Source organism: Amia ocellicauda, chromosome 12, assembly GCF_036373705.1.
Source record: "Amia ocellicauda isolate fAmiCal2 chromosome 12, fAmiCal2.hap1, whole genome shotgun sequence".
Lineage (NCBI taxonomy): Eukaryota > Metazoa > Chordata > Actinopteri > Amiiformes > Amiidae > Amia > Amia ocellicauda.
Window position 1 is genome coordinate 22689524 of NC_089861.1, and position 23655 is coordinate 22713178.

Below are 23655 nucleotides of genomic sequence, written 5' to 3' on the forward strand. Positions count from 1 at the left end.
ACAGTTCCAAAGGGCAAAAGTCGGTTTATTAGACAATCATCTATTTGGAAATGTTTGACTTGGCTGAGACATACCAAAATGAAGAACTTTAAAAATTGAAGGTAAAAAAATGTGTAAGCGTTTAAATAATACAAAGTATTAATATTATTATTATTATTATGGTTGTTATTGTCTGTCATTGTATCAGACAACCCACTTACAACATGCAACAAGAGATTACAAAGACATTACAAGTTACATATTGCAGAGTGGTCAAACAAAACCAAAGACACATTATAATTAATTAAAAGTGCTGGAGACAAAATAACTAACTTAAAATAGGCGATATGGTTAGCTGACATTTCCTGCATAGTTCGTGTGTAATTTCACATTGATCCTGAATGTCGTGGTGTAGATCAATGTAATAGAAAAATATAAAAAACATGTAATTTCATGCAGGTGCCTGAGTATGCATGTAATTACAAGCCTGTAGCCTATTGCATTTATCTTTATTTACAAAAGCAACTTTCTACAAGGCCACATCAAAACTTTGTAAATTGTAAGAGATTTGTAATTTGCAGCTGGCATAAAATTGAGATTTTTTCTACGTCTAATCGTCGGGAAATGCTTCTGGACACAGAGAGTGGTGGGGGTATGGAACAAGTGACACAGGCACTTTGCTGAAACAGAAGATGTGCACCTGTTGTTTAACCCCCCAGAGTTCACATTAGAAAGGAGGACAGATGTAGTGTTTGTTTTATATGAGATGCATTTGTCGACAATTTCAGGCAGCTAACCTACCACTGTCTCAACCAGACTGCACTGAGTTACCTTCAGACACTCGTCTCTCTATACATCCCCTCCAGACCACTGCGCTCCTCCAGTGCCAGAAGGCTAACTCTGCCTCCTCTCCACTCTCTTTCCTCCAGAGCCGCTCCTGCTCATCCCTGGCCCCTAAGTGGTGGAACGACCTGCCCACCGAAGTCAAAACAGCAGAGTTTCTGACCTCCTTCCGGTGATAACTCAAGACACATCTTTTCAGACTCTACTTGTAATTTAGTCATGTCTTCTCCTGTAAGATAGCAACTTATGCAACGTTTAGTCATACTCTTGCCTTTGCATTACTAGCACTTGTATTGCTTATTTTGATTCCCCCCATGCTCCCTTTCCCCTGGCCCTTGACTGTGACTAAACATCTTGTCTGCAGCTTTTACAATCTAGGATGTAAGACCTCATATATTGTTTTCTGTATATCTCATATACACTTGTGTACATTTGAATTTGTAAAATGTATTATACCTTGAACTGCATTGTATTATTGCACTTATTGCACTTTGTAATGCTCTTATAGTTTGTAAGTCGCCCTGGATAAGGGCGTCTGCTAAGAAATAATAATAATAATAATAATAATAATAATAATAATAATAATAATAATAACTAAATGGTCATTCCCGCATTTTAATAAGTCAAACATTCTTTAAGATCTATTGCGTTATTTCCTTTGTTTATTTGTTTGATTTGTTGTTGTTTTTGTTTGAAACGCAACATCAAGTTTCGTATTAAAAAAACATATAAAGTAGTACGATTTCAAAAGCAGGACAACGAAATGCACTGTCTGATGAAATCTGCCACTTTCTCAGGCAAGGACGGGTCTGGGTTGCAGGCTGGCGGCGTGTTTGCTGGTTCCCAGTAACCCCACACTGCGGCCTGGCTGTGATCTGCGGTATTGAAGTACTGTGGACCGCGAGTGGCACTGACTGGTGTCTGACAACCAGTTTTCATAGAGGAAAAAATACCAATTCCTGGAAATGAGATGTATCACTATAACAATGGTAATAACAGGACGCTGATGTATGACGTCGTGATTTAAAAAAAATGAATGTATTGGGCGTCAGCATGTTCTCGTCTCTTTTTGGCACAGGGGCGGCAGGGGTAATATAAGCTGAGCTCAGGGCAATGCAACTTCCCATTTGCAAAAGGTAAATACGTAACCAATGAGCTCAGGACATTTCCTCACCCTGCTGAAATATTAAAACACTCACACTCATTCTACACGGCTCGTCCAATCGGAGGCGGCGCTGGCGGGTATTGTACTCCTCCCAGCCAATCAGGGGCGGCTCTGGCAGGGGCAGGCCGGGTCCCTCTCCGCCCACCGGGGGCTGGATGATGCCAGCCAGTTGCGTTTGCCTATCCACTCGGTATTTAAAGGTACGGTTTAATTGCACTAGCTGTACACTAGCTATTTTTTTTTAGAAACATTATTCCCCCCCCCTGCCCCGTTTTGTATCATTGTGCTTTTCGTTTCCACATGCAGCCGAGGGGTCGGTTGTATAACAGAATTAGTCGTAGTTACAGCCGGACACGAGTGGCGATTCATTCTGTGGTGCAGGAGAGCAGGCAGAGCTAATCCGGAGTCTCCACTGTGCGGCTCTTACATTATACGGATCCCACGGATGCGAGGAGTGCATTTGATTTCTGAGAAATTGCATCGGGCTTGGGCGGGGAAGTTAAGCGAGACATAATTTCAGATTCTTTTTTTTTTAATATATACATATATCTATTTATTTGTACATATTGGTGGAACATGGAAGAAGGTAAGACCAATCATTCAAAAAAGATCTTCATACCTACTTTTTTTTTTTTTTTTTTTTTTTACAGTTATTGCGCATTAGGGGTGCTTTAGGATTAAAAAGTGTAAGGAAAATAAGACTAGTTGCACAGGCAAGTACCGGTGGGCAGATCAAGTGCATATATTTCCGTGTTGGCTATTATTTGGGCTGGGAGGCATATTTGGCAGCGCTCCGTGCCCTCTTCCCAATGGTGCTGTGTGGCATGTGCGCACTGTGCGTTTCTGTGACTGGCAGCTCGGTTTAGGAAGGCGCAGATTCAATCCTAAGACATGTAGCAATACAGCACCTTAAACTGAAACAGAGAGCAGGCAGGTGGGGGGAGGAACCAGATGTCCCTAAAGGGTATACACGCATTCCTGTGTGCGCAATTATAGATCTGGATATACCACATGTGTGTGTTCTCTTCTTATGGCATATTTCGAATGCTACTGCTACCAATAATGCAAGGTATAATCGATGGTAATACGAATTAAAATCGACGTTAATACATGTATTATCCAATCTTTATATATATATATATATATATATATAGTATTTTAAGTGATTTTGTAAGTAAAATAGCATGCATACTGCGAGTCACTTAATTTCATTAGTTTTCTCTGACCTTTTAGATGTTGTTTTGCTCAAGTTGCTGTTAAAGAAAACAAGTTCGATCATTGAATTGAATTGAATTAGGACAAAAAAAAATGTCTCTATAATTACAGTTTTTAAGGCTAATTCGGTATTTCCCAATTTCCCCAGAGGGATAAAACACTGAATACAGTTTAAGACAGTAATATACCGATACGGTTTGATCAAGGCGCGATCATTCACTGACATTTGACATCTTGCTTGAAAGTTTACAGCTTTCAGAAAATACAATATTGGGAACATATGAAATTAGTGGAAAGTTCTTGGTATTGACCCAGATAATAATAAAAAAGTTAGGGTGTTAGACTGAAGCCTGTTCTGTTCATATATTGCCTGATAATGTTACAAATAGAAGCTGATTCAAGTTGCAGCTGGGGTTACCAGCCCCATGTGCGCAGTTCATAAAGTCTTGACATGTGAAATATTTAATTCTGATATGTTAACAGTTTCGCGTTTTGGAAAATGTACGCATTGTTAGAGATCGTTTGGGGAAAAGCGCATAATGTGTTGGAATCTTAAGTAAAATACGTGAGTATGAAATACATTTTATTTAATTAACATTTATTATTATTATTATTATTATTATTATTATTGCATATAATTATTATAGATGAGTTGAAAGGTCACTAAAGCCCAGATCAACTCAAAACTTTGATTGCAAACTATGACCCATTTCATATATGGTTTGAAGCCTCACACATACTCACACATAAAAGCACCTTAGGGTACAGCTTTGCATACTGTAAACTAGAATCTGGACTTGGTCTGGGTCTAACTACTGGGCTCCTGCCTCTCCCAGGTGTGGCCAGGCGTGAGATGACGGAGTTCTGGCAGGAGCATTCCCGAGAGGCCACGGTGGAGGAGATGATGCTGGACTCCAGTGCACAGCTCCTGTCCAAGAACGAGCTGCCAGAGATCCTGTCGCTGCTGCCCAACCTTGGGGGGCTCACCATGCTGGAGCTGGGGGCCGGCATAGGGTGAGACAGCAGTGTTACTCAAACCAGGGCCTTCTGTCTTGTTTTCTAACCCGCCTTTACACCTCTTGGTGTAAAGACACCTGTTGTCAGCCCCCAGAAAGGACTTGGACTGAAAACAGGAGGCACTATAAATAGTTCCACTGGACCTACACCTACCCACAACCTTAATTTTCACTGTAATCATAATTGTAACCCGAAAATGAACTGTTCTGAATTATTCTACTGTAATGTACTTTTTACAGAGGCGGGACAAAGTGAGCAATCCATCCTTGTTGAGTGGCTATTTGCTATTACACTAGGGCAACACCCAACAGAACATTTAGGCCTCACAGTAACATGAAGGGATTTTAATTCAATTCTGTGGAATTAGCCTCAACGATTAAAAAGGGGCCACATTCAGCACCTACAGGATTCAATAAGAGGAAGGCAGTGATATTGTGTGGTAACAGTGCATCTGGGTTCCACTACACTACAGGCGTTACACTGGACACCTAGTGAAGAAGGCGCGCCATGTGACTGCAGTGGATTTCATGCAGACGTTTGTGGACAAGAACAGGCAGGACAACGGCCACCACGGCAACGCAGAGTTCATCCAATCGGACGTCACCCGGCTGGCCTTCCCGCTCCACAGGTGCTTATTATACTCTCACTGTAGCCTTATAGTCCACGCAGTGCTGACTCCAGTCTGAGGCCTATAGTCCATACAGCATTCCCTCCAATCACAGATCGCAATGTGCTGCTGACCGGTCTGCCTTAGTCTGCAAAATTCCTGGGTCGATCCCTGGGCAGATATCAGGAGTCCGACACAAGAGCAGTAGTGCAGCAATACGCATTGTCTGAAGGGGTTTGCTCACATGCAGTTGCAGCCCTGTGCCACACAATAGAACCAAACTATCTAATTGTCTGTCTGTCTCCAGCTTTGACCTGATCTTCTCCAACTGGCTGCTGATGTACCTGACTGACGAGGAGCTGCTCTCTCTCACCGAGCGCATGCTGAGCTGGTTGAGACCCGGGGGGTACCTCTTCTTCAGGGAGTCCTGCTTCCACAAATCAGGTCCGACTTCCCTTTGTTTTATTTTTAATTCAATGTATAATTGTCTTAATTTATGTATTTTTCCTGTTCCCGTTTGGCTTTTTCCAAGCAGCTTGGCTTGGTGCTACACAGGAGGGATGCAGGGATGTAGCTAACACACACATGCACAGACATATACACAGACATGCACAAAAATGCACACATACGTGCACGGACACGCAGACAAACACACACACACACATCACATGCATCAACGTGCACACAGACACACACATGCACAGACATGCATTGAGATACATGCATAGACACGAACATGCACATGCACACTGCACAGAGACACGCACATACAGACAGATGTATAGACACAAATACACACGCACACAAAACATGCACAGAGACGCACACAGATACGATAACCCATTCTGGACCACTGACCTACCGTAACAGTCAGGTACTCATTGCTACACCGCTTGTCCACCCACAGGAGACAGCAAGGTCAGCTTCAACCCCACCCGCTATCGTTCTCCAGCCAATTACAACCACCTGGTGACATCAGTGGTGTGGGAGGAGCTGGAGTCCAGTGGGCGGAGCTATGGCTTTGACATTGTCATGACCAAATCGGTGCAGACCTATATTAAGGTAGGGGGGGGAGGGGGGGGGTGGACAGAGGGATGTTGACCAGTAAACAAACACAATTACACAAGCTGCTGAAGCTGAACACAAAATAAATATCAATACGTAAATAATCCACTAGATAGTTATATTCTACATGTATTATTCATAATACCCATACTGGGAATACTGCTGATCATATTAGAACATAAGAAGAACATAAGAAAGTTTATAATCGAGAGGAGGCCATTTGACCCATCGTGCTTGTTTGGTGTCCATTAATAACTAAGTGATCCAAGGATCCTATCCAGTCTATTTTTAAATGTTCCCAAATTTTCAGCATCTACCACATTGCTGGGGAGTTTGTTTCAGATTGTGACAACTCTCTGTGTAAATAAGTGTCTCCCATTTTCCTTTTTGAATGGATCAAAGCCCAATTTCCATTTGTGTCCCCGGGTGTGTGTGTCCCTGCTGATCTGGTTTGATGTGGTCGATGCCCTGTTCCAGTGTGAAAAGGTTCAGTCTTAGTCTCTCAGTAGGACATTCCCTTCAGACCTGGAATAAGTCTGGTTGCTCTCCTCTGAACTGCCTCTAGAGCAGCAATATCTTTCTTGAAGTGTGGAGCCCAGAACTGTCCACAGTATCCAGATGAGCTCTAACTAGTGCATTGTACAGTCTGAACATTACTGCCCTTGTTCTCAATTCTACACTTTTGATAATATACCCTAGCATTCTGTTTGCCTTTTATATTGCTTCCCCACATTGTTTGGATGGAGAAAGTGAGGAGTCCACATAGACTCCTAGGTCTTTCTCATGCGTTACTTCATCTAGTTCTATTCCTCCCATAGTGTAATTATAGTGGATATTTTTGTTACCTGCATGTAATACCTTACGCACTTGTCCACATTGAATTTCATCTGCCAGGTGTCGGCCCACAACTGAATATTGTCTAAGTCCCTCTGAATAGCCTGTGATGCCGAGATTGTATCTGCTGAGCCACCTATTTTAGTATCATCGGCAAATTTGACAAGTTTGCTAACTATCCCAGAGTCCAGATCATTAATATAGATTAGAAAAAGCAAAGGCCCCAATACTGATCCCTGTGGAACTCCACTAACAACCTCACTCCAGTTAGAAGTGACTCCTCTAATCGACACCCTCTGTTTCCTACATATCAACCAGTTCATAACCCATCTACTTACATTACCCTGAATGCCTACAGCTTCCAATTTAAGGATCAGTCTTTGGTGTGGAACCTTATCAAAAGCTTTCTGGAAATCTAAGTATATCATATCATATGCTTTCACCTGATCTACAGCTGCAGTTGCATGTTCATAGTACCTCCTCCTCATTTATCCTGATCTCTCTTAGGGTTTGACTGGACTGGTTGTTAACCTGTGGTATGTTATCTGTCTTTTCTTTTGTAAAAACCTCTGTGAAATACACATTTAGAACATTTGCTACATCTTGTTCATTTTCCAAGATGCTTCCATTTTTGCCCTTTATGCATTTCACTTCCTCCCTTATTGACCTCTTGCTGTTGTAGTATTGAAAAAAGCTCCATAAACCTAAACCCCTCTTCCCTACACCAAGATTTCAACCACGTGTTAAACTTTCTAATCTCTGCCTGTCTTCCTGGCCATGCACGTATTTCGGAGAAAAGTACCATGGAGGTTCTGCTCTTTAGTTTGTTCCTAACTGTTTAAATTTGTCTTGCAGAACCTCTGTCCTACCTTTTCCTATGTCATTGGTTCCAATGTGGACCATGACCAGTGGATTCCCCCCGGCTTTGGCCAGTAGCCCGTCTACTAGTTTAGGGAGATCTGCAACCTGAGCACCAGGCAGGCAAGATACCATGCAGGTCTCCTTATCATTAGAACACACTGTGTGATCTACACCTCTAAGAATTGAGTCTCCTACTATAACTACCTCCCTCTTCTGGGAGGGAGTGGGCACCGTGGTGCTCTGGTGCTCAACTGCCCCCCATCACCCTCTGAGCTGCCACTGTCCAACTCGGTGTCCAGCAGTTGGAACCTGTTGGGCAATTCTAGCTCTTGGGGTGTCTCTAGGGGTTGTGCGCGCTCTTGTCTGCGGTTACGACCTACTGTAACCCAGCAGTTCTTTACGCTGTCCTGCTCTGAGGTCTCAACTCTCCTAGGTTTTGGAGTGCACACCATTGATTGACCAATTCTTCTATATCACTAATACAGCGCAGATCAACCAGCTGAGCCTCAAGATCACAAACCTTGATCTCTAGGATTTCAACCTGCCGACAACATTCACAAATGAAACCTTCTTGGATGAGTTCATTCAGGAAGGCAATCATTCGGCAAACCTGACACTTTAGTGGCCACATGCTTCTAAATGTTTTTTTTTTTTTTTAAAAAAAAGGTCCCTTGGTTCCTATTGCCTAGTCAACTGCTTAACTTTTGTGACTGAGAAACAGCACAGCTCTTTCTCAACAGCTGCTTTAAGTAGCTTTTGTCTACCTGCCCCCAATTCTCACCTAACAGGCTACACCTGGCTCCTCCTGCAACAGAATTCCTGCTAGTCCTAGACAGAAACTCCCTTCTATAACCTGTTTACTTTCACCAACTCAGCAGCTGAACTGAATTGACTTCAATTTAGGCAAACTACAGGCAAACTGAGTAGGGTGTTCACGTCACCAAAGACACTTGCAATAGTCGAGAATTTATAATAATGGGGTAATAGTGTGCTTTTAAATGACCGGATGCATTAGTCAGTGCCAGTGAGTGTGCTCAGAAAGCATACTGAGCTCAGTTGGAAAATGTCCAGTGGTGCTCTGTGTGGCTCACAAAGATTATTTTACTAAGCTGCTGTGAGCTGCTCAGTTAGTTAACACCCCTCCGCTGTGTGTAAAGCGTGGCCTGAGGTCACTCTTTCCCCTGTTTCTGCAGATGAAGAACAACCAGAACCAGCTGTGTTGGCTGCTGCAGAAGGTCCCCCGCGACCGTTCAGCCAATCAGGGCTTCAGCACCTTTCAACAGTTCTTGGATAGCCAGCAGTACTCCAGGCGGGGCATTCTGCGGTATGAGAAGATCTTTGGGCAAGGATACGTCAGCACCGGGGGTCCCAGCACCACCAAGGTAGGGCTGATGCCCACGTCTGGTCCTAGAGCCACAGGGACTCATCGCAGCTAGCAGGTTGGGTTCTGGGGATGTTGTGCTGAGGGTGTAGTCTGCTTGGATGTCGGTTGTGGCAAATATGACGAGAAAAGTGTTGCCGAAACAAATGATCCTGGGCACACGGTACCATTAATGTTCACTGTTGCCCAGTAAAGTTGTCAGCATGTTTCATAGGTTCCATCTCAGGAATAACAAAACATATGAAGTGCAACTCTATTATTTTGCACACATCTGTACAGTAAATGGTTTTTCTCTGTATTTGTGTATTGTTTCTCTGGAATGTAGTTCTTTACTTGAAATTCTATAATGTTGTTTTACATCTTTTGACAACATCCCCACATTTGTGTCACCACAATATCATACATATAAAAGCTGCCTTTCTTACAACATTGCCATGATGATATTTGGTGAGCTGGAGTCTATCTGAGCTATCAATGGCTAATTTGAATCTGTTATGAAATTCATTGATGTAAACGACAGTCCTTTCAGTTATTAATTATCCTTGATGTCTCTAAGGGCCTTTTACACCCATTTACAAGGGTGGTTTAATGTCCTATACTTAATTTGAATTGACCCTGTACTGCTTACGTGGAGCTTTTCCTTTATGTAACAGACAATATAATATCCGGTAGAAATGTGTGATCCTTATATTGGCCCCTGTTTTGTATATTTAAAAGATTTGGGATATATTTTAAGTATATTTTAGTCTGTGATCCCTATATTTCTTTTATATTTTGCAAGTATATATTCAGGTTAATTTCTACAATCTATTTTCAACACCTAAAATAAATATATCGATGGACTAAGATATATAATATATTTTAAATATACCAAAATGCGGACAATATGGGTTTGTCCTGTATGGGTTGAGGAAACTGCATAAGGTGATCAGATCTTGTCATTGGAGTTCCATCGTTGGTGAAGTAATTTTGTAACTGAACCCCAACAGAACCAAAAGCATGAACCTGGAGCGACAGTCTCTCACTTGCATCATCGAAAGCAGTTGATCTCTGCAAATCTGCATTATGGAATGATGGATTTTGTTTTGGATACCCTAGAGTTTTTAGCAGAGTACCAATCGAACCCCTCTCTTGAAATGTCCAGTCATAGAGAGAGATTGGCCACTCTTGTTTTGAGATCGTCAGACCTGTCCCTTGTCTCACTCCTGCCCTTTGACCCTCTAGGAGTTTGTGGACCTGCTGAATCTGTCCCCTGGACAACGTGTGCTGGATGTGGGCTGTGGCATCGGGGGGGGAGATTTCTACATGGCCAGGGTGAGAGCCAATCACACGGTTGTTTTCTTGCATCATCTCAACATGTCTTTAGTACCAGACGCCCTTACCTTGAGTGACGTACAGTTTCTACAGTGTTTTCGTATTATGTTTTTGCACGTCAGTATAATATAAATGCCGTTATGGCAAATAATCAGAATTGGATCAAAAGATCCAGGGCTTTTACTAAGAGACCCGGGGCTTAAGCGCCGGAAGCCCAGGTCTAACGACGCCGATGCTAGTTGGTGTGATTAGCTGGGAATCAGCTAGACATGGACTTACTTATGGTTTTAAATTGATCGTGTTGAATTTCTTGGCAGAAATTTGGTGTGGAAGTGCTGGGCATGGACCTGTCCTCCAACATGGTGGAAATCGCGATGGAGCGGGCCGTGAAGGAAAACCTGCCCATGGTGAGCGTCTCCACTGGGCTGTTCTGGGCTCAGAGTGTGAGAAACCGTGACTTTGAAAGCATGCTTTCCAGAGGACTTGAAGAAGCCTCGCAGGAGAACAGAACAGAAACAAAACAAATGCCAAACATTTTAAGGTTAAAGTCACACAATTACAATCGTACTTTGTCTGAGGGGAAGCAATGTTTTTCATCTAGTTTCAGTAGCTGTTTCCTTTCAGCCACTTCCTTAGCAAATTAAAATAGACGGTCTCATATCCTTTGCGCTCTTAATGTTTCTGTGTCCTCAGATGTACCAAGTAATGCGGAGTCAGAGGTGGCGTTTACATCTGTTTCAGTCGTGCCACCTGTTGTGCTTTAACTGACCAGTTCATATGGTTCAGGACTAATTTCAAAAGCGGGTTACACAGGCAAGCCTTTATTGTTTTTGTCCAAAAGGGTTTGCTGTATTTGTTAGGGGCAGCGTTGCTATCCACGCTCTGCTGTTGCCATGCTGTGTGCTCTTAATAACACAGCAATAGGATGTATGTCAAGCGCCGTTACAACACGGGTGAAAACACGGCTGCATTAAACACGTGCACATGGACACCAAAGGAAACTGAAGAAAGTCTCATCACATTATTATCACCCTATGATTCTGTGCTTTCAAAGATAATTATTCTAGACAAAGACAATGTTCAAAGCACGTCAGGTTAAATTTTACCCTCCGAGCCTGAGGTCAGACCTCAGAGCAGTATGGCAAGTCCATCTGGACAAAAATGGTAAGTTCTTATTTATGACCTCACAAACTTACATTTGTCATTTAAGCAAGACAGCCTGGTCAATCTCTGACACTCCCTCTTACCCTGTCAGGTGCAGTTTGAGGTTGGCGACGCCACCAAGAGGATCTTCCCAGAAGGCTCCTTCGATGTGGTGTACAGCCGAGACACCATCCTCCACATCGCGGACAAATTGCAGCTCTTCAGACGCTTCCATGTGAGTCTTCAGACCCTGTCATTGTGCACCCCCTTGAACCCTTGCCCATCATTATGGACAGGGTTGGGGAGTAACAGAATACAAGTAGCGGCGTTACGTAATCAGATTACAGAATTTTGATACTTGTATTTCCGTTACGTTACTCCTGTCAGACTAGTATGCTGATTACCGATACTGTTTTAAAAAGAATAAGAGATGACTGATTACTTATACATAATTTACATTAAAGTGTACAAGTGTGAGGGAATCCGAAGGGGCCCATGTTTAGTATTTTTGCAACATTGTTTTTATTTACGGTCTCTAGCCAAAGAGCAGCTGATTCGTTGCCATTCTGCAACAAGCAGCAGAATGGAGCTGCTATATAGTCAGCGCTATCCCAGCCAGTAACACGCAGCTCTACAGCTGTGGACGCTGTGGCAACATTGTGTGTGAGCAGGGATTTAACTTGTGGACATACAGGCAATTTTTAACTTCCAAAGAAAGAAAATGGAACAAATATTAAAGTGCAATACAAGATGTGCAATGTAATGCCTGCTTCCAAGGACTAAACTTAAAATAGAAAAAAACATCTGGAGGTAGGATTTTATTTTTTAAATGTGTGCAACTGTAATACAATTATGCTTGACATGCAAGTAGAAAATACACATTTTATTAAATAAAATAAATAATATTTAATAATTACATATTTTTATGAAAGCATAATAATAAGCAAAACAGCAGCACAGAAATAGTATAACCAAAATATCGATAGTTTGTATTTGCAGTAATATGTTATCCTATCTCAATTCAAGAAACATCCATGTACATCACAAATAGTTTGTGTGCATCCTAGCTGGTTCTGTAACCTTTAAAAATGCATAAACTACTACAAAATACAAAGTATAAATATGCAAGAGAATTAAACTGACGCAAATCTTAATTACCATTTTAATGTTTTGAACTGTGGATACAAATAAACAATTTCAATCCATCATCCATATTAGAATGTGTAGTACATTTTGTTTCACTTCTTGAACTAAGCTGCTTTTGTTTTTTAATAAAGAAAAAAAAGTATTCTAAAAGTAATCTAAAAGTATTACGTTATGATTACGTTACTGACTTGGAGTAATGTATTGGATTAGGTTACAGATTATTTTCAGTGCACTGTAATCAGTATTCTGTAATGGAAAACTTTTTAAAAGTAACCCTCCCAACCCTGACCCTATAGTCCTCACAGTGCTGGCTCCAGTCTGGGCCCTATGGTCCTCACGGCGCCGTCATTGAGGCAGTCATTGACTGCAAAGGATTTGCAACCAAGTATTGAAACTCACAATTTTAATTCATGATGTTCATTTATGTTAGTTTGTCCAAATACTTTTGAGCCCCTACAATTGGGTGGGGGGGGCACATATAAAAATGTGTGTAATTCCTACACCATTCACCCAATTTGGATGTAACTACCCTCAAATGAAAGATGAAATCTACACTTAAAGCACATCTTGATTGTTTCCATTCAAATCCATTGTGGTGGCATACAGAGCCAAAATGATGACAATTGTGTCACTGTCTACATATTTATGGAACTATAAATCATAGTAGTGAATTAGTTATCATTTTCCAAATCCGTATCAGGAGGGTATGAAGAAAAATGTGGATTCCATTGGCTTTTTTTTATCCCTATGGAAGTCAGTACGACATATGTCATAGAAAGACTTGATAAATGTGGATATTTTTTGTCAAGTCTTAAATGTTTTGGGTCATATATATATCACACTGAATTCTTAAGTACTGAATATAAGGAACAGGTATGAAAGTTTGCAGGAATTGCAAGCAAGCTGTACATTTAAGTAGACCTGACCAGTTTCCACACTACACAGTCAGGCTTCTTCAACAGCCTCGCTTATGTTTGTTGGTTTTGTGCTGAGAGTAACTTTGAAGCCGCTCTTACTTCGGTAGGATAGACGAGGGCTGATAAAAGCTTGGGATTTGTGCGTGAGGGACTCTGTGATTGCCTTATTGTTACGGCCCTGTGCAGTGTGACCATAGTGTGTGTGTGTTGTTGTTTTTTACAGTCGTGGCTTAAGCTTGGAGGGAAGGTGCTGATCAGTGACTACTGTTGTGGGGAGCAGCCATGGTCAACCCACTTCCAGGAATACGTCAATCAAAGGGGCTATATCCTCTACACGCCCCAGCGCTATGGCCAGGTAACAGTCTGAGCTCTGGACGGTGCAATGCAGGTGTGGAGTCACATTTAATTCCAGCAACGTCGTGTGAAGTTGTAGTCCGGTTGTATTGTCGGTTCGGTTGTAAAAGAAAACCTTTGTGTGAACCTTCAATGTTTGTCCATATGAACTTGCCGTAGCTTTTAGGGGCCGCGTTGATATCAAAGGTCTGCCATCACCATGCAGGTCGCTCTTAATAATGCAGCGGGGGAGCACATTCAAGCAGAACGAGGACACAAAGGGAAACAAAATTGAGTCCCCCTCATATGTTAGTATCATTGTTTTTATTCCATGTATTCAAATATTATTTATTTTTGGAAGCAGGCTCTGTTCAAAGTATGTAAGGCTTAAGGTTGCCCTCGTGGATGTCGGATGTGAGAATACTCTAGATATATATTACCCTGATCATGTAGTTTTGTTCGTGTTCTCGGATTGTTGCACTGTAACATTGTCTGCGCGTTTCAGAGCTCCAATTGCAACTCCAATGTCAATACATGTAACGAGCAGTTATATTATTTCGCATGGATACATCTATGACATATGGGGCTCAGCTGGTTAATGTCCAGACACCTGATCATTGAAACAGCTCACTGCAAGGAGAGGAATTCTGAAATATGCAGTTACAGATGAAAGTATTCACACCATTCATGTAAACCTATCTGATTCAGAGATTCATTCAGTAGAAATAATATTGTTAAGCTAGACTTATTTATCAATTATCTGTGTTCACAGCTGGCTGAACACCAGTTTAGCCTACAGAGAGAAACTACACATTCCAGTCCCAGTTAAGACAGGAAGTGTCACTTTTTGACTGTTCCAGTAGTCGTTGCTTTGCACCCAGTGGTGTTGTGGGTGGTTCACATTGTTCTCCATGCCCCTCTCTGTTTGGACAGTTCCTGGAGGAGGCGGGCTTTGGGCCTGTCCGTGCTGAGGATAGGACCGCCCAGTTCATCGATGTCATCAAGACGGAGCTGAACAGGGCCGAGGGAATGCGCCAGGAGTTCATAGAGGTCAGTGTGGAGACAGGATGCCACACCTTACTGACACACACACACAACGTATACTACACTGACACTTACACACACAGTACACTACACTGATACACAAACACACAGTACACTACACTGACACACACTACACTAAACTGACACATAGTACACTACACTGACACACACACTACACTACACTGACACACACACACAGTACACTACACTGACACACACACTACACTGACACACACACACACACACAGTTCACTACACTGACACACACACACAGTATGCTCTTGAATGTGATGTGTGTGGTTGTCTGACAGGAGTTCTCTCAAGAAGACTATGATGCCATCGTGAACGGTTGGAGGCAGAAACTGGAACGCTGTGAGTTCGGGGACCAGCGCTGGGGGCTTTTCTATGCTGAGCGGCCCTGAGAGCAGAGAGGGAGCGAGACAACTACCACGAAAAAACGAACATCAACCTAAAAAACCATCACACACGTACACACTTTGATGTGACCAGATCTCATACCTATGTATTGTGTACATAAGTATTGGGACCCTTCATTTGAACCCTGTGTTACTCACTCCAGTGTTTAGTTTAATAATGATTGTGTATTAAACTACATTTGCTCATCAATTACCTAATTTGAACCCAGTGTTCTTCTTAAGTTATTCTTCATTTCAATGAATCCTCTATTCTTTGGCTCTTCTTGTGTTTTGAACTCAATTTGATTTTCAATTAATTCTGTCATTTCACCTCAGGTTATTCATTACAATCCTAAATTTAATTCAGGGATGGCCGACCCGGTTCCTGGAGAGCTACGATTCTGTAGGTTGTTCAGGTCTCTCAATCATCTAGATACCTTGAGCACATGGAATGTGTGACTAATGTTACAATGAGCTCAATTATGCCGTTAAATATTTGAATTAAACAAAAAGCAGAAGGCAGTATGTCTCTCCAGGACCAGGGCTGGCCACTCATATTTTAATTCATATTGTGTCTTAAACTAGAGTGGTTTACCAATATTATTGCTTCATGTGCTTTGAACCCTGCTAACACACTTGGCTCTGGCTAATGCTGTGTGAGATTAGCATTTGATTGTGTTTTGCTTCTGATACAAATGTGTGCTCAAACATATTACCCCAGTGTCGCTGTCCGAAAACGTCAAACGCCCATCTCTGACCCCCATATGCATATCAGATGGAATGGCATTCATTTGAACCAGAACCAGAGAGCACCAGACAAAAAGGTCACTACAGGGGCAGGGCTGGAAATGACAGACAGCATAAGCATCTGTTTGAACTCCCAACAATTTACCCAGTATCTCTACTAGCAATTGGCAGGGTACGTCTGAGTTCCACAGACCCAAACAGATAGCAATGGTTGATAAACAAATACAGATTAATAAACAAACCCCTTATGCATTTACCGTAGGATTTGTGGACCATTAACATGGTTTTACTCCCGTTTTGCCAGAGTTTTACAGTGTTCGATTTTCCTTCTCTGTGCTTTACCACAGATTACCATGGGAATACCATGATATACAATCAATATTTCTGAGGCATGTTAACTCTTGTAGACCATGGTTTATGCATGACTGAATGTCGTAAAGCACAGTGCAGGGCAGATTTCTATCTGTAATTTTTGGTAACGGTAAACTTGAATGAGAGTACGTATCACACTACACGAATAAGTAAACAATGTTCAAATGTAGGGGGCCAGTGTTTCAGTGTGCGACTGCAGATTCACGTCCACCCTTTGGACCAGAGGTTAAGTGTTGAGCGCAGTTCGTATTTAAATGCCTTAAACGTCTCCAGGTGCAGCTTGCGATCTTTTCCACCACTTCAGAGGGGTCATGTTCACAGGTGGATCAGGAACAGGTGCGGTTGACTGGAAGGAATGGGGGGAGCTGGGAAAAGAAGGGCTCACCTGGATTAGTTGTCAGCGAACCCTCAGTATCCAAAAACTTAAAGGAAGTTGACGTGCCCTAAAGGCAATGACCAGACTGTCAGAGCAGCAAAAGGAAAGGCTTGAGTCCAGTGGAGGTCCACTTAGACCAGGGCTGTACGTCAGGATTGAGCCACATTTTACAATTTTTGATCATGCTGACCTCAGATCAGGATTGTGTTAAATACTTATACAATAATTGACTGAAAATGTTTTTAATAAAGTTTATTCAGATACCTTTTCTGATGCGTATTGCTTTTCTTCAGTACACAAGAATAGTAAATGAATGGGTCCAAGAATTAAACTGGTTATTATACAGGAAAAAGGGGTTTTGTGCTTTTCTGTGCCAGTTGCACAGTTAGGATTTATATATTGTCCAGCCTTCACTTACTAAACTATCAGTGCAGATTATAGATCATAAAGTACACACACTTGAATGTATTAATATTTTTAGCGTGGCTATTTATTTATTTTAAATGTTTTAACATAATGGTTACTAACAATATCCAGATATTTGCCTAAACATTAAAATTTGCATGCATTAAATTTTGTTGCAATTTTAATATTGTTTTTCAATGATTCTGCCAACATTTTACAGAGAGTCCCCATGATTTTAAAATGTCTTCGCTTTGCTTTACACTCTACAATTAATAAGCCATGGTCTACCATAGTAAACACAGCATAGAAATATAAATCATGATAAATTGTAGTCCAGTGTACTCACGCACAGTGAAGGCATATTGAATCCCCATGTATTGCCAATGTAACAGTTAAGCAATGACTTGGGTGCCTGTAGTCCTTCTATGCCATCTTGAGTTTACTGAGGACAAGGACATGTGGGTTTCCCACACAGAGTTATTTTATCCAGAAACCAAGTAATCATACACCAATATTGTTAATTACAAAGATGTATTGTCCAATTTAAAACCATAAAACAATGCCACTCGTCTCAAATGAAACAGCTGACAAAGTAAATAAATCAAGGCTGAACTTGTATTAGTCACAGAGGATATTGTACAAAACAGGTTTATCTGTTTTGTAGTTAAGGTCGAATCCACTAGTTACAGCGAAAAAGCACAAACAAATCAGTTCTGTGTATTCAGACAGTACAACTAATTACGGAGGTATTACACAGAAATCAGTTGCGTTATAACTAGCTGCAGTGGAATATGGTACATGAATAACCCTGGTCTATCACTTTCTAACAGACAAATCAACAACATTACCAGCTGTACGTTTCTGAAGAAAACAATGGCAAAACCACCCTTATACTATACTATAGTATTCGTTATGTAGTAGGTACTATAGTACATCAGTATACTGTAGTACACAACACTAAACCACAGTATTTCTTATAGTACTATAGTAAACAATCTAGTACCTTACATGGTACTAAAGTATACAATAGTGTACTAGTATATCAAATGTTACTACAGTATAGCATAACAGTGCACTATTAGTATACCACAAGTTAGCACATTATACTACTATATAAACGTGCAATATGGTATAAATCAGTGTATTATAGTATTTGCTGTACTGTATGAATAACTATAATACATCACAAGGTAATACAGTATACTATATTATAGTATACAACACTGTACCATAGTATTTGTTGTAGAACATTACAAGGTACTACAGTGTTCAACAGTGTACTGTAATATATCACGTTACAACAGTATCAAAGTGTACTATATTATATCACAAGCTACTACAGTATACTGTAGTATAATAGTATATTATGGTATAATAGTGTACTACAGTATTTATTGTACAATTGTAGTAGGAACTGTAGTACATCACAAGATATGTAGGGTGTATTAGCGAATCATGAAACAATAATATCAATCAGTACTAAAGATCTGTATATAAGAATTTAAATGTATTGTAATTATGATTTTTAGTCGAAGTAGAATAAGTATTAGTATATAATACAGTATTAAATTAATATAATAGTAAAATTATTATTAGTATATAGTAGTGTTTAATACAGTATAATTATTATTAGCCTAGTTGTAATGATTCAGAGGGCAGCTGAGGTGGACCCAAGTGCAAGCTCTCGTACAGAGGAAGCTCGGCTAACAATACAAAGGGGATATCCAAGAGACGAGGTTTACAGACAGCCCAGGGGTCAATAGATGGGGCAAACAGACTGAAACAGGCAATCCAAAGGGGTGGTCGAAAAGCAAAGGTCAGGAACACAGGCAAGTCAATAGCCAGAGGCAGTGCTTAGAAATACTACAATAAATGAGACCAGGCTTAGCAGAGATTGAAGGACAAACAGGGATTTAAGTGCAGGGCAGAGCAGGTGGGGAGAGGAGAAGCAATGAGTGCAGAGGGTTATTGGGACAAGTGCACATGTTAATTGGATTAATGCAGGGTTAGTATTCAGGGGATGATGACCTCTAGTGGTGAACAGGGGAACTGCAGCTGACAGGTGTGACACTAGTAGAATTGAAATACATATTAGTATATAAAACAGTATTAAACGAATGTAATGTATATTATTATTATTAGTAGTAGTAGAAGTGGAACACGTATTAGTATATCAAACAGTATTAAACGAATGTAATGTATATTATAAGTAGTATAAGTAAAATATGTATGTGTACATACGTTTTAAACGAATTGAATGTATTCAATATATTTATTATCAGTAGTAGTAGAAGTGGAAAACGTATATAAAACAGTATTAAATTAGTTTAATGTAGTATATATATACACTCACCTAAAGGATTATTAGGAACACCATACTAATACTGTGTTTGACCCCCTTTCGCCTTCAGAACTGCCTTAATTCTACGTGGCATTGATTCAACAAGGTGCTGAAAGCATTCTTTAGAAATGTTGGCCCATATTGATAGGATAGCATCTTGCAGTTGATGGAGATTTGTGGGATGCACATCCAGGGCACGAAGCTCCCGTTCCACCACATCCCAAAGATGCTCTATTGGGTTGAGATCTGGTGACTGTGGGGGCCAGTTTAGTACAGTGAACTCATTGTCATGTTCAAGAAACCAATTTGAAATGATTCGACCTTAGTGACATGGTGCATTATCCTGCTGGAAGTAGCCATCAGAGGATGGGTACATGGTGGTCATAAAGGGATGGACATGGTCAGAAACAATGCTCAGGTAGGCCGTGGCATTTAAACGATGCCCAATTGGCACTAAGGGGCCTAAAGTGTGCCAAGAAAACATCCCCCACACCATTACACCACCACCACCAGCCTGCACAGTGGTAACAAGGCATGATGGATCCATGTTCTCATTCTGTTTACGCCAAATTCTGACTCTACCATCTGAATGTCTCAACAGAAATCGAGACTCATCAGACCAGGCAACATTTTTCCAGTCTTCAACTGTCCAATTTTGGTGAGCTTGTGCAAATTGTAGCCTCTTTTTCCTATTTGTAGTGGAGATGAGTGGTACCCGGTGGGGTCTTCTGCTGTTGTAGCCCATCCGCCTCAAGGTTGTACGTGTTGTGGCTTCACAAATGCTTTGCTGCATACCTCGGTTGTAACGAGTGGTTATTTCAGTCAAAGTTGCTCTTCTGTCAGCTTGAATCAGTCGGCCCATTCTCCTCTGACCTCTAGCATCAACAAGGCATTTTCGCCCACAGGACTGCCGCATACTGGATGTTTTTCCCTTTTCACACCATTCTTTGTAAACCCTAGAAATGGTTGTGCGTGAAAATCCCAGTAACTGAGCAGATTGTGAAATACTCAGACCGGCCCGTCTGGCACCAACGACCATGCCACGCTCAAAATTGCTTAAATCACCTTTCTTTCCCATTCAGACATTCGGTTTGGAGTTCAGGAGATTGTCTTGACCAGGACCACACCCCTAAATGCATTGAAGCAACTGCCATGTGATTGGTTGATTAGATAATTGCATTAATGAGAAATTGAACAGGTGTTCCTAATAATCCTTTAGGTGAGTGTATATATATATATATATATATATATATATATATATATATATATATATATATATATATATATATATATATATATGTGTATATATATATATATATATATATATATATATATATATATATATATATTATTAGTAGAAGTGCAATACTTATTATATAATACAGTATTAAAAGGGGAAACCATATGGCTAAATACTTAAAAGCATGATAAAATCATAGAAAACATGCTATATTATAGGGAAGAACTGAGTTAAGTAGGGCATTTTTCAAGATTCATAGTGCAAAGTTGTGACAAGACTGAATAATATGGAATATTAACAATACAAATAATCCATATTAAAGCCCCGTATTTAATGTAGTATACTTATTATTGGTAGTAGAAGTGGTATAAGTGTTAGAATAATACAGTATTTTATGCAGAAATCAAATCATATACAATATGAGGACCGCAATGGGAAATGCCTGAGAATAGGAGAGACTCTGGGAAGCGTTTATGTACATGCAGGCGCTGCATTCAAAGCAGCTCTACTGACTGTGTTGGGCTATGAGTAAAGACTACATTACCCACGATGCTAATTTCGCGCCAGCAACACATGTGAATTCGCCTCTGATAGGTAAATAAAGAGAAAGTGTGCGAATGACAGCTGGCGGACCAATCAGAGCTCTGTGTCGTTTCATTGCCCCGCCCACCCTCAGAGCGTTGAACGGAGCGGCGGATTTGGCGGGAGATACAGATTGGGGTAGTAGGCGAGTTTTAGTTTTTCCGAGCTGGAGTAGAAACAATATTTGATTACACTTGGGTTATCTGAACAACTGCTTTGTTGTTATGGATAGGTACAGAAAAGTGCAGTTTCCAATATCCTACTTTGCCATTCGCTTTATTCTGCACATTAGCAAATGCGTGAAGTGGATTATAAAAAAAACACCGTGAAAAGGTTCAGTCTGAATTCAGCCAAACTGAAATGCTTACATTTATCTATCTATTTCTACATTTCTATTTTTATAAGAAGGTTATCTCATTAGGATAATAAAATAATGTCATGTTAATGTGAATGCCTGTCAGTGTCTTGTTTGCTCAGCATGTACTGTGCAGGTTGTGGGTCACTTGTAGGTAGGTTCAGTGTAAAGTATCAACCAGGTGGAGTGATTTGAAATGGTGACTATATACTCTCTCTGCTGGTTATACAGGGGCAAGAAGGCTATTGTACCATTTAATGCTGGGGACCTGGGTTTTGTTTCTGCTTGTTTACAATGTCATAGTAGGGAGACAGCATTGTTATATATATATATATATATATATATATCTTTCAATTATATTTGTTTACTTATTTTAAGTGACCAAAATAGGGTAACTTATACATGTATGCCGTGTTGTCCCTCACAAGTGATTTGTAATATCCACAGGTAAAATGGAGACTGTGAAATGATTCAAAACTGGTCTTTACATTGCAAATGATTTGGGATTCTGTAGTTGAGGAAGAGGAAATAGAGCCCTTTTACATGTGCCAGCTAGTCTGTGCACGTATATGTGGTATGATATTGCTTTTCACAAATTATCCCCAGGGTTTACAGGTAAAACCGAGGCTGTGAAACAGTTCACAACTGATCTCCTTTAAATAAAAATTGGTTTTATGGCACTGCAATCGTTTTTTATCAATACATGTTAGATGTGCCAGGTAAGCATGTTGCAGCTAGGGTTTTCACAAATAATTCTGAGTAGTCAAATGTAAAACAAAGGTTGTGAAATAATTCACAATTGGTCTTCTTTAAATTAGCTGGTTTGAAAACTCTAGCTATTGTGGTTGCGGAGATAAAGCCATTTTATGCATGTCAGATTATGTGCTTAGGCTTATGTGGTATGTTATAGACTTTCACAATTGATTCTTATGATTCACAAGTAAAACAGGCTGTGAAATAATTAATAGTTGGAATTTTATGTGAAAGTTGGTGGGACACACTATCTATTATGGTTTTATGCATGTTGGGTAGTGCAAGTCGACTTTCAAACTTATATCAGCCGTCAAGCTAACTTCACTGCGGTGTCAGACCCTGCATGTTATGGCAATGTAGTAGAGTATTAACAAACAAAGTAAACAAAGTAAACAAAGTAAACTAATGTAACGTATTAGTGTCTGCATATGAACAAACGAAACGTTATGAATAATAAAATATGTGAAAAGAATCATTGTATCCATTATTCTAATTATGCCATTGTTTGCCGTGCATGATAATTAAGCACAATTATTAATTTAAGCAAAGGTGTATGAGATAAGTAATGATCAGGTCACTCTCCCACTGCAGCACCACGCTGTACTTCCAAATTCATTGTTGGCATTAGTGTTGCTTAACACACATGCTGGTGGTGGAGACCTTCCACAACATGTACATGGTTGAAGGTAAAGAGGGGGGTGGCACAGTTAAGGGGGGGCAGCTCAGATTTTAAAACAGAGCCCAAGAAAGTTCACCAATGACTAGGGTGCTCTTGCTCTGTCTAGCTCCTTTGAATACATGCAAGTTGCCTTCTTGATCCTGTCCAGCAAGTCGGCTTCGGTGACGTTCAGCTAACCTGTTCCAGTCTCCTCCCACTCTCTGTGTAAATATAGGGTGCCTCAAGGCAATAAGTGCTGCAGCGTCTAACTTCCCTCCCTCCAATGGCTGTTATTTCTAATCTCCTGCGGTTGGTTTGTCAGTCACTCAGTCTCTCCCTCTTGTGGAACATGATTCGTTACATTTTGCTCTCCATCTACTTGTGACTTTATGCTGAAGGTGTTTGTCTGGCGCTGAGCTTACTTCTACGACACTTGGACTCTCCTGGATGAAGTACCAAGGAAGGGTGGGGGTGGTAGGGGCAGGTGGGGGTGACCCGGTGTACACAACATTGTCACTGATCTAAAAGACTGCATTGGGCCTCTCA

At 40.8% G+C, this 23655-nt stretch overlaps 1 protein-coding gene across 3 annotated transcripts; it reads left to right on the forward strand.

Moving 5' to 3' along the window:
* Window positions 1-2144: 2144 nt before the first annotated feature.
* On the forward strand, window positions 2145-15494 carry pmt (phosphoethanolamine methyltransferase). 3 transcript variants are annotated; one of them, XM_066718751.1, is made up of 12 exons: window positions 2145-2187; window positions 4039-4216; window positions 4692-4847; window positions 5134-5270; window positions 5734-5888; window positions 8780-8968; window positions 10192-10281; window positions 10599-10688; window positions 11537-11659; window positions 13711-13842; window positions 14754-14870; window positions 15176-15494. In XM_066718751.1, the coding sequence occupies exons 2-12, from the start codon at window positions 4056-4058 to the stop codon at window positions 15284-15286; spliced, it is 1461 nt and encodes a 486-aa protein (XP_066574848.1). In that variant the 5' UTR covers window positions 2145-2187; window positions 4039-4055; the 3' UTR covers window positions 15287-15494. The 3 variants fall into 3 exon arrangements, with proteins under 3 accessions (XP_066574848.1, XP_066574846.1, XP_066574847.1); XM_066718749.1 differs by lacking the exon at window positions 2145-2187 and adding an exon at window positions 2208-2573; XM_066718750.1 differs by lacking the exon at window positions 2145-2187 and adding an exon at window positions 3368-3767.
* The last annotated feature ends 8161 nt before the right edge of the window (window positions 15495-23655 follow it).

Excerpts from the sequence above, each read along its gene's own strand:
- pmt (XM_066718749.1), top strand. Across the intron at positions 4,848-5,133 it reads CTGGCCTTCCCGCTCCACAG|CTTTGACCTGATCTTCTCCA; the intron begins GTGCTTATTATA and ends GTCTGTCTCCAG. Across the intron at positions 5,271-5,733 it reads GTCCTGCTTCCACAAATCAG|GAGACAGCAAGGTCAGCTTC; the intron begins GTCCGACTTCCC and ends GTCCACCCACAG.